General features: G+C 30.7%; 1 protein-coding gene across 1 annotated transcript; it reads right to left on the reverse strand.

The window, feature by feature from the left end:
- Positions 1-7,493: 7,493 nt before the first annotated feature.
- LOC120092084 (uncharacterized mitochondrial protein AtMg00240-like) lies at positions 7,494-9,801 on the reverse strand. Its single transcript, XM_039050285.1, has 2 exons — positions 9,136-9,801; positions 7,494-8,213 (listed from the first exon to the last, which is right to left on the reverse strand). The coding sequence occupies exons 1-2, from the start codon at positions 9,197-9,199 to the stop codon at positions 7,828-7,830; spliced, it is 450 nt and encodes a 149-aa protein (XP_038906213.1). The 5' UTR covers positions 9,200-9,801; the 3' UTR covers positions 7,494-7,827.
- Between the last annotated feature and the right edge of the window lie 2,873 nt (positions 9,802-12,674).

Raw genomic sequence — 12,674 nt, forward strand, 5'->3', positions numbered from 1 at the left:
AGTCGTTAATGATATACCAAAAAAAACAAAAGGAATAAAGATATCTTTAGAGTTCTATCGACTTGTAGAAATAAAAACATGTTAACAAAATAGAAAAGATAAAGAGATCAAATAAATATAGGGATCAGAGGTGTACATATATCAAACAAAATAAATAGAAACATGTTGCAGAAATAAAAACATGTTGTTAACAAATTGGTGTACATATAGTTCTCAAACATAATAAAATTGACATGGAGCTGCAAAAAGAAAAAAACTATAACAAAATATAAAATAAAAAAGAGAAAGAAAGAAATAAAAGAAAAGAGAGAAAGAGAGGTACCTTAGAAAATTGTGAGCGTGGGTCTATAAAATTTAGATTCAAAACTTAGTTTGATTTAATCTTAAATCAAATCTCAGATTATTAGATAAAAGGAGATTTAAAAAAAAAATTATGCATGTAACTTATGTATTTAACTTGAATATAATGAGATTATTTAAGGATATTAGATAAAATGATTTTTGTTTTTTTAAATTTTTTTTATTTTAACGTGAATTTTTTGAACGAGTCCTTTTTTTTGCAAGAAATTATTTCTGTTGGAATCAAATGTCAATCATTGTGTCATGGGTAAACCCACTGCCTTGAAAGCAAAATTAGCTTGACCTCGGTGCTAAATCGCCAAAGCCGGTTGCTCCCCAAGATTAACACAACTCCTGTCCTTTGACGTGCACTCGTCAAAGATCGAGCTGGAATTGATGAAAATTGCTCAGAAAATAGTAGAAAGAAGAAGTAAATTGGAAATCTTGAAAACAAAGAATGTCACGTTGATCTTGCAAGACTTTCTTCTTTATAAAGAAGAGAGGAAGAAGAAAAGGATAAGAAAATGGCTCAACAGCTATAAACAGTTAGTTTCCAACGACTATAAATGAGCTAGTTTTCAACGGTCATAAATGGCTAGTTTTTCCACTTTTGTGTTTATTATGGATCTTGGCCCAAAGTCATCTCCAACAATCCCCCACAAATGACTAATATAGAAAAGTAACAAGAGAAAAAACTTATAAATTTTGAAAACTTTAAAACTTTAAAAATGTTTCCGAGTAAAGATAGGAGAACAAACTTAAGCATCAATATCTTACGATTTAAATTGATGCATAATGAAGTAGGGCAATAACTTTACTAGAGAAAGTGAGTTATCTCTTGAACTTTCAACAACTACGGCTGAGACCCCGACAACACGTTTTACTCCTTAAATTTTCATCGATTCCGTGATAAAAGCATGCTACTTAAGGTCATGCACATAGAACTTCGGGACAATGTGAAAGCTCTACAAAAAGACCCTTAAACTTTTTCATAGAAGTCGGCTACACCTTCACAATCACGTTAATTATTTCATCAAGTATATTGCAATAGACAGCTCAAAAACTAAGCTATGAAGACTTCATACCTAGCCTATACCAAGACCAATTTCATCAAGTCTGTCAAAGACAAACCTCTCAAAAACTGAGCTATGAAAATTTTAAAATTATCCATCAAGTCAATACCAAAACCACCCAACGGAATGGCTATAGATTTTTAACGATTTGAGTTATGTCCATCAAGTCCATACTAGGACCATCCAAATGAAGGTCTATGACCATCAAGTCTATCACAATAGACCACGTAGATAAAGGGCTATGGACTACTAAGTCTATCACAATATACCACACATATAAAGAGCTATGGATCATTATAATGGTTTGAGTCTTATATTTGTTGAAAATTCTAGAACTACTCTCCTTGTTAGGCCTCTAGTGAAAGGATCGGCAAAATTCCTCTCAAACCTTATAATGAAATAATCCTCCTTTTAGTAATTGTTTCACATCACTATGCCTGAGGCGTATATGCCCCCTCTTGCCATCATACACACTATTTCTGGCAATTTCTATGGTAGCTCGTGAATCATAATGCAAAAAGATTGGTACGAATGCCCCTCCACAACACACAATCGTACATCTTCCAGTAGAATTCTAAACCACTCAAATTGATGCTCCTCACAATGGTGCGTCTCCCAGTAGGCTTCTAAGCCACTCAGCCTTTTGTTCTGCTAATTCTAAAGAAATAAATTCAGACTCCATGGTAGACCTTGCAATACAAGTCTATTTTACAGACTTTTATAAAATAGCTTCTCTATCCAATAAGAATACATCCATTAGTAAAGCTTACTTCGTCATTCTAAGTTATCCAGTTTGCATACACTATCCTTTTAGTATGGTAGAAAAATACTAAAATACAAACGATAATCTATTGTACCATTCAGATACCTTAATAAACAACTAAAAGCAATCAAATGATCTTTAATCATAGATCTATTATAGTTCATAAAAACATAACACTTCTTATAATCTTTGCATATTTAGATCGAGAAACACTATCTTCCTTATTTTTCTTAAGATTCATACTAGCATCATAAAGTGTTCTTACAGGAGCATAATTAAAGCAATCAAATCTCATTTTTTTAATGTGTGATTGATATATATAAAATGTTGATATATATAAAATTCATTTTAAATTTTCCTTATCTTAATACCAAGTGTCACGTCCTCATCTTAATCTTTCATATCAAATTGTGAGGACATAAATAACTTAGTATTATTACTTCCATCTATGTTTATATCAAAGATCAGTATACCATCAACATATAAACAGATAATCACACAATCAGGTCAAATAAAATTGAGTAAACACATGTATCAAAGGATATTAACAAATATTCACAAATCAGCTCAAACAACTTGAGTAAATACTTATTTACATCTATGAGACGTATTATACAAATGCGATCAAGGGTTTATAATGGCTATTTCAAATATTTTAGTCATATGAGAATATGCATCAAAATATTTAAAGATTCATTTAAACCTAATTGGTTTGTTTCCTTTTAGAAATTGAAAATCCATGTTTAATTCATAATGTCTCTTCAAAAGTTGCTAAATCATATAACAACCATAAATCATCAATTTTCATTTTCTCTTTTTTAAGATCTTAGACATGCCCATAAAGACTTTCAATCAATTGAAATTATATATAACCAATGTGAACATTGGTCGTATTCCCAACAATCCTCCCCTCAAACAAAGGACTAATTGAGCCTCCCATGAATTAGCCATCCATCCAATCTATCTCTGGGCTAACTGCTTTTCAACTAGAGCACATTGCCTATCCGTTGTAGTTCAACCATGGATCACACCACGACTTCCTTCGAGGTTCCACTACATCTTTATTCGACACTTAAGGATTATATCAACATGATTGAATTAGGGACACAACTCTGATACCACTTATTAGGGATAACAACTCTCCAAATATCTTCACAATAGTATGATATTATATCTACTTTGGACATAAACCCTCATGGCTTTGCTTTTAGGTTTGACCTCAAAAAGTCTCGTACAAATGGAGATAGTTGTTATAACTTATATACGCATGAAAAATCCTTATAAAATATCAACATATCTTATAGCTTAGACACCATCTCAAGTTACTATCAATTCTACAAGCTTCCACAACAAATTGAGGAATTTACATATTTTCATACTAGAAGCAAGCTAGGTGAAAGTCAAAATAATGTTATAGGTTTAAACTCAATTTAAAAGTAATAATAATACTTTTCAACTTCATAAAATTTAATGGCCAAATATAACAATTTAATCATGCATAAACTTTTGTCAAATATAACACACGTGGAATGTTATTTCCAATCATGATAACATGATAATTAGACTTGCTCAAGTAAATCAGAGTAATGTCCCATTTAGGATATAAAAGCAAAACAATAACAAAAATAAGATTATGTTCTTATTTCACTTTTCATGAGACGATTCGCTAATTAAAAAATATTCAAATATATATTGAATATCATACTAAAAAATAGCAATTAAATAAAATTGTCGAATTCTCGTACCTTATATGAAAATTTGAAATATATATCATTGAGATTAAAAATATAGGAAAATTCAACATATATTAAAGTCCATTCAAAATCAACAAGAGAAAACTCAATGATTCTGAATTTGAATCAAGATTTTAATCAAATCAAGAAAATCTCACTACCATCATCATCCAGATTGACACATCATCCAAGTTGACAATAGTTTGAAATATAAAAATTGGATGCGATCGAAATGTCTTCATCTTAAAGTTATCATACTAAACGTTCAACAACTACTAGACTCACGCTCTAGAGTTTATGTAGTATTGCAAAACCTAAATTTTCCAAAAACACGAGCATGCCTAACAACCAACATTAATCAATCTACTAATTTACGCAACATAACGTGAACAATCAATATAATGAACTCTCTCCAAAATTCTCAAATCATGTCTTCTATTGGATGACTTAGTCTACACACCATTTCAAAAATAAGTATAGAATGAAATTCATTTATAAAGATCAATAAAATTATGATCACATTCTAGTTATGAAAGGTTCATTCTAAAACGTAAGGTTTGAAATACAAGTAAAGCACACCCATTAGTCATGTTCAAGCTAAACTGAAGACAACAATGAAACTTAAGATTAGGAGTAGAAAAGCCTTCAATTAGTCAACAACATAAATGTATAGAAAATACCATTTGAAAAAATTGAACTTGGTGGAGCAAACCACCGATCAAATTATTTTCAACATATTTGAATCAAATTAAGAAGATATCCCTGTCATCAACATCTAAATTGAAAGTGACGATTAACCACAAGACCCAATATCATGCTACAAAAACCACATATTCTAAAACTCTAGTATAAACACATAAGACAATCGACATAAATCAATTTACTAATTTACTAATTACAAATGAAAATAAAATATGTTGAGTTGTCTCACCAAATTTCTCAAATCATTTTGAAAATTAGTACATAATTATTTGTGTCTATTTTCTTAGATTATTCTCCCAAATATCTACTTTTCATTTTTTTTTTCTTAATTTTTCTTTTCAATTTGAAATGGCAAATTTTCTAATTTTAAATATCCGAAATCAAAATATAATTTCTCTCAAAATTTCTTTCCAACATAATTTAATTCAATTTGGTGACTCATGATTATACTTTTCCAGGAATTAGGCTATATCCCCAATCAGATCATTATTTACCTTCATAAATAAATAAAAAAGATGAGCTATTCACACATGAAACTGCTATAGAAGAATTTCATCTTTTTTTAAAAAAAGATCTACCATTAATTCAACTGTGATAGTCCATGTACAATCAAATCTCAATTCCAAAAGGAATGACAAACAATAGAGACAATTCTAATGATCCCACAATTTATTTTGAAGCAATTGGCTGAGGAAAATTTTTCAGTGGATTGACCTCCACAAAAATGCAACAGAGAAAATAAAGCATAAAAGGCATAATAATAGGTAATTTAGGCTTCAAATTCTCATTTTCAATGGAACTTATTTGCAAAAATAGTAAATCAGACAAAAAATAAATATCCAACACTAGGTAAGAATATATGCATCAAACTCTAAGAAAGTATTTAACAAAGTGGAGAGAGGAATTGAAGAAAAGGTATTAGTGCATCGATTTAACTTTAACTTTCCTCACAACAAATTTTTTTATCTTCATTCCCTCAAATCATGGCTTCATGAAGATCGTGCGAACAACTTCTCGAATTGAGATTGGGTGAGACTGCGAGCAAAAGAGATGTTTCAACTTTGTACAAATCTGAGATCTCTGCAGATTTAATCAACATTTGATAATGATTTCGAGTGAATTCTTGCTTTCAACTTGTTAATCTTGGGAAGTAACCAGCTTTGACGATTTAGAAGCACAAAACGGAAAATTAAAATTTCTCTCCTATATCTTTTAGATAGTATACATAGATAGATATAGATAGATATAGATAGATATATTTTTAAAATATATATTAAGTTAGACTTATTTATTTATTACACGAAACAATATTTGAAACAATATTTTAATAATTAGAGTTTCTTTGTCTGAAACTGAGATTCAGAGTTTTTCAAAATCTCTCATCTTCAATTTTTCAACTGAATTATGATTATGTAATAAAATAATGTATATTTGGATAAAGATATGTTACTCATTATCAATTTAAATATATTCTTATTTACTCACTATTTAATTGAAATTTGTAATTCCCAAAATCTCTACAATATATTCTTATTTACTCACTATCTTATTGAAGTTTATAATTCCCAAAATTTCTACCTACTCTCCTTTTGCAAAGGAATCTCTACCTACTTCAATCTTTTAATGGAACCGAATTATGATCTATGAAATAATAAAACAACGTACATTTCAGTAAACATATTAACAAAATAATAGATTTTCATATAATGCATGAGATCGAGATTTAGTTTTGTATATAAAGTGTTAGTATCTATCACAATTAGGGTTGTACACTATTGGGGTTGGATCGGATTAGGGCTATTTTTCTGAACCAACTTGAATTTTTCAATAGATTGGTTATTTAACACTTCAAGTAAGTAGCAACCCAATCCAACCTTCATATTATCTTTAAGTTTGACTAGATTGAAGATAATTTTACAAAATATCATACTATATATATAAAAAATAAGGTCTATATTTGATTTTAGAAAACTTTTCTCAGATGAGCGAATAGAATGAAGCAAAAGCAATGGTCGGAGAAGGAAGAAGAAATCCTTCTTTCCAAATACTCCAACCTTCTCAACTGCAAAACCCTAGCCAACGAGAAGAAATTCAGGCCTATTGTCGATCGTTTCAATATTGTTCACCATCTTCAGGATCCTTATACCTTCCCTTTTAGTTGATCTTGGCGGGACATATCATTCAAGGTCCAGAACATGCACCATTAGTATCTTGGTGTGAAGCAAAAAATTAGGGTTTTTGATGACGACTTCAATTGGAAGGGTAACGAGAATCACTTGCAGAATTTCATCAAATACAAGGAGGTTTTCAAAGATTTGCCTCTCAATTTGAAAGGGTGGTTGGTGTTTAGAAATGGTGTTGCGATTGGTTTCGATGATAGTGAAGATTTGGAATTCGAAATTAGTGTTGATTCTGATGATTTGGAGGAGAAAGAAGAGGAAGAAAAGGAAGAGGGGGATGAAGATTTGAAAAGGAGAGAACAAGGCGAGGGAAAAGTTGATGAACATGGTGGTGGTCATGAAGTGGTGGTAGTCGTCGGAGATGAAGGATTTTAAAAAAATTTGATTATTAGATATAAAATTGAAGTTTCATAAATTTATTAGACAAAAATTGAGAATTCAAGAACTTATTATTATTATTTTTTTTTAAGTTTTAGAGATTATATATAATGAGTAAAAAGTATTATTTTCTCAATATTACAAGCGTACAAGGCTCTAATTTAATCATATACAGAGTTAATGAAATAACGACAACATTGACAGAATAGGAAAGAATTTAACATAATAATTACGACAAATAAGACCAAATAAAATAAAATATTTGAATAAGTCAACACTCCCCCTAATGCTGGTTTGAAGATGTCTTCTATTGCCAGCTTGCCAATCAATTTGTCGAATTGTAATTTTGGAAGCCCCTTTGTCAGTACATCACAATTTGCTCAGTTGTAGGGAGATAGGTAGTACATATCACTCCAGTATCAATCTTCTTCTTTATAAAGTGTTTATCAACTTCTATATGTTTTGTCCTATCATGTAAGACTGGGTTGTGTGCTATAAAGATAGTGACTTATTGTCACAGTAAATCTGTATAGGCAATACCTAGATAAATTCAAAATTTTCAATAATCTTTTTATCTATATGCCCTCACAAATGTCATGTGCTAAAGCCCTGAACTCTACTTCAACACTACTCTTGGTTACCACACTTTGTTTTTTGCTTTACCATGTAACAACATTGCCACTAATAAAGGAACAATACCCAGAAGTTAATCTTCTATCTATGGTACTACTTGCCCAATCAACATCAATATAAATTTCCACGTGTAAATGACCATTCTTCTTAAATAGTATCCCATTTCCTAGAATCTCTTTCAAATATCTTAGAATTTTGTAGACAGCTTCAGAGTGGATTGGCTCAGGGGCATGCATGAACTGGCTCACCATTCTAACAGCAAAAGCAATATCTAGATGAGTATGGGATAGATAAATAAGTCTTCCCATGAGTCTCTGGTATTTTCTTTTGTCTTTTATCTCTGTATCCTTTGCAGCTTGCAATTTTAAGTTTGGCTCAATAGGAGTTTTTCCTGTACGACAAACAAGTAATCCTGTCTTTGCATGTAAATTAATGACCATTACAAGAAATAACATATACAATAGCTAATGAAAAAATCTATAATAGACTTTTTATAGCCTTTTTCGAAAGTTCTGACAACCTATGTTATTAAAAGTCTGAAACTTTTAATAACGTTTTTCTAAGGCTATAATGGACACTATCATAAAGTATGAAGATACACCTTTAATAGGATGCTATAAAAACATTTGATAGCATTTTTTATTAAAGCTATAATATGTTTATATAGCTAAATAATGTGCTTTCTTTAACATATTATACCTTTTTTCCAACGCTATAATATAGTATTTATAGCCGTAATTGTATGCTATAGTAATGTTATTTAATCATTTCCGATTATTATAATTATTATAATAATCTTTTAATAGCATTTCGTTTTTGCTATATAAATCTTTCTATAGCTTTAACTCATGGCTATAAAAGAGGTTACTTTTTTTCAAAAATAATTTTTAATTAATTAGATTTTGATAAATTTTAGTTCAAGTACTCAATTTTAGTTAAAATATACACACATAAATTCTTCATAGCATAATAAATACTAATAAATTTCATTCATAATCTATTAACGTTACAAAATAAAATATTCAATAATTTCCTAGAATAAAGTTGTGTCTAAATGATACAAGCTAGATTAAGTATTTAGTGAATGTACCAACAACATATGTTAGCCCTCAAAATACAAAGTGTTCAAAATTCACCAAGTGTTCAAAAACACATAGTTGAGCTGTCATCAATTGACTCTCTTTTCCTTTGGTAAGGCATTATTTTATTCATTTAAATAAATTTATAAAATATATATCAATATACGATTTTGTATACACCAACAATAGTGAATATTAAGTAAATATAGAAAATTTTTAATAAATGTAGATAAATAAGCTTAGAAAATAACATACCAATAATCACTTTATCAGATGACCATGCAACTGTATTGCCTAAAGCTTTTTTAATACATGTCATCTCAGATGTTGGCCTCCACAAATATGTGTTGGGTTTCTTTGATATATCAACTCATACTTTAACTACATGTGGATCAATAGGAATGTGATGAATAAGAGCAGCTGGATCATTAGAAGACCATTGTCCTTCTACAACAATCTCTTATGAGTCATACCAATCTAATAACTTGCACTTAATTTGACTATTTTTATTGATACTCTATCTCAAAAAAAAAAAAAAAGAAAAGAAAAAAAAAGAAGAGATATTAGAATAAGATAATAATGAAATCAACAATAATTTTCATCACATTATAAATAAATTTACCGATGAAGATGATATTAGAAAAGTTGAAGGAATATTTGTTGCCTTAGGTTCAACCTATAATAATTTAAATGAATGTAAGTTACTTAAAGAAAAAAGATTACCTGTTTCTTTATAAAACATGACATAATTACTTTCATTTCTATCATTTCCTCCTTCATCTTCAAATATTCTTTTTCAAGAACCTTGTACTTGTTATCTTGTTGAGACAAGAGAGATAGTCTTATACGAGTCACACCAAACCCAAATCCTCTTACATGACCATAGTCACGACCAAGGAAATTGTTTTATAGAGAACCTATGAGCGGAAGCGGATCGTCCAAATCCCATTTCGATTGAAACAAACATTTACAGTAAACATAATAGATTATGCATCAAAACATAAATTACAACATGCTTTAAACTACAAAAAGAGTTTAGAGATTATACCTTTGAAGAACTCTTCTTCAAGTAAATCCCTCATACTATCGTGAACACTTCGAACAAGCACAAACTCCTCTCGAACAAACAATAACCAGAACGATCGAACCAAAAGTATAAAGGACACTACTACTCAGTGACTTTGGTATTCTTGGGGTGAGAACCTAGAAGTGGTGGGCTCTAGCTATTTTGGTTAAGAGGGGGTTTGGAGTTTGGAGGAGGAAGACGATTGAAGAAGTAACTCTCTATCGCATAGGAAAGTTTCAATCTCAAGTCTATCACATAGACTCTGATTTGATCGTGTAATCTCTTTGTTTCACAAGTCATGTGCCTATATTTTTAGAAAAAATAAAATCTTATTTTATTTATCCCAATAGCCATAAAACTAACTTCCCACTAAGGTTGTTAGAGAGAAAAATGGGATAATTATCAAATATAATTAATAATATAAATAAATATGACAACCAACTTATCATATCATATTATAATTAAATAAATCTTATATATGCATAAAGTATGTCATGTAGATTTAAAATCTCACCATAGGAAACATGTTACATGCATTGAAAGTATGTTATAAAGTGTTATAATATATAGTATGCATGTATAGGGTTTCAAATGTTTTAATATAAATGTATATTAAATATTGAATGCCTTTGATGTATGTTATGGATGCTTAGCATGTCTAAAATTTTATAAGTTTTTATAAAATTGGGTTAGACATTTAAAATCCATAACAAAGATAAGCTGCATGTTCACGTAGGTTAATCATCTATCTTAATAGTTAAAATAGGTAAACATATTGTAAAATATGGTTACAAACTCAACCAATATATCATCTTGTCTAAGACTAGAGTTATTTAAGTTGACGGTCTACGAAACACCTTCTACCTGGGGATTATAGCCGAATAATTGAGTGTTGTTAACCAATTTTATGAGCAATACATGAGCGATGTGAGATTTTAAAATGTATTTATCACCTAGATATCGTAGATTAAATCCAAATATAAACGTTATACTTGGATAAAAATCTAGACTTAGATTGTTTAATTAGCCGAAACAAACCTGAGTAAAGATATACCCAAACAAATGTTAAGACACTTCAGTGGGAGTTTACTAGCATATATGATATGTTATTAGAACACTTCAGTGGGAATTTAGAATACTTCAGTGTGAGATTAATAACATATACTATATGTCATTTTTAGCTCTCGCATCCCTAAGAGTTCATAATTTAGATCCATGTTTCGCTTCGTGTCACCCTAGGAGTGACCTCCATTCGGAAAGTGAGTACATGAATCGAAATTACGGTGAACAGGGGAAGTTATTCACAACAAAATTAAAAGTGATATTTTGATTTTTCATTCTTACCACCTAAGAGTTTCACACCGTGAGATTAATGCGACGCTTTGTGTCACATTGGGAGTGACCTCCATTCGAAAAGTGTTTGTATGAGTCAATATCAAGGTGAATGAAGGGAAGTTATTCGATGTACAATCAAATATACAATATATTGATTTCAATTCTCAAGTCCCTAGAAAGTTCACACCGTGAGATTCATATAATGCTTCGTATCACCCTGGGAGTGACCTTTATACGAAAAATGTTTGTATGGGTCAATATCAAGGTGAATGGGGGAAGTTGTTCATAGTAAGTGGGTGAAGGATATATGTTAATGTATCCTACTATCTCTTCCATTTGTTTGGACCGTGAGATTCCTATATTGCGCCTACTTGTCGTCTTTAAGTCAGCCTCGCTAGTCATTGAACGACGGTTATCCCCTCGGAGGGTTGTAACATAGGATTCGGAACAACTCAAACTCCAGAAATGGATAGGATTTCTTAGGTCATTTTCAACTTTGACTTTCCAAATCGGTAGTATCATTGGGGCCGACTTCTGAGGTCTGAAAATAGAAGGTTACACTTACAGAATTACTAAAGTGTTAGTATGACCAAAAACGGTAGCTAAATGACTATCGGAATATGAGTTGTTCTGAGGATAGTATTTAGTCAAGAATATCTTGCTATAGTATCGTTGCAAAAACAATGAGAATTTTGGGTACATTGTTACTTTGCTAAAATATGATTGGGTTTAAAAGAAATTCTCTAATAAAACTTGTTTATATTTTCAGATGACGGGTTCTTTAGTACAACTATTAGCTTCTAATAAACTTAACGGGGATAACTATACTACATGGAAATCAAACCTAAATACAATACTGGTGATACATGACCTATGATTCGTTTTAACAGAGGAATGTCCTTCCGTTTCTGGCTCAAATACAAACCAAAATGTTCGGGATGCATACGATAGATGGATCAGGGCTAACAAAAAACACGTGCCTATATTCTTGCCAACATATCTGATGTATTGGCCAAGAAACATGAGAGCATGAGTATTGCCAAGGAGATTATGGAATCTCTACGTGGGATGTTTGGACAACCGTCCTTCTCCTTGAGGCATGAAACTATCAAATACGTTTACAACTGTCGTACGAAAGAAGGGGCCTCTGTTAGAGAACATGTTGTCGTTGATGAGAAGAGTCAACTTGGTTTTATTCTTGAATCTCTTTCGAAGAGTTTTTTACAGTTCTATACGAACGCATTGATGAATAAAATAAAGTATAACTTGACTATGCTTCTCAATGAGCTACATGCTTACCAGACTATGATGAGGGCTAAAGGATTGGAATAAAAAGTAAATGTTACTACTGCTAATAAAAGAGGATCGTCCTCTAAGAAGCCTGATATTGCCT

The sequence above is a fragment of the Benincasa hispida genome, chromosome 11 (assembly GCF_009727055.1).
Source record: "Benincasa hispida cultivar B227 chromosome 11, ASM972705v1, whole genome shotgun sequence".
NCBI lineage: Eukaryota > Viridiplantae > Streptophyta > Magnoliopsida > Cucurbitales > Cucurbitaceae > Benincasa > Benincasa hispida.

Excerpts from the sequence above, each read along its gene's own strand:
- LOC120092084 (XM_039050285.1), bottom strand. The coding sequence starts at position 9,199 with ATGACATGTATTAAAAAAGCTTTAGGCAATACAGTTGCATGGTCATCT. Across the intron at positions 8,214-9,135 it reads ATCTGATAAAGTGATTATTG|GATTACTTGTTTGTCGTACA; the intron begins GTATGTTATTTT and ends ATGCAAAGACAG.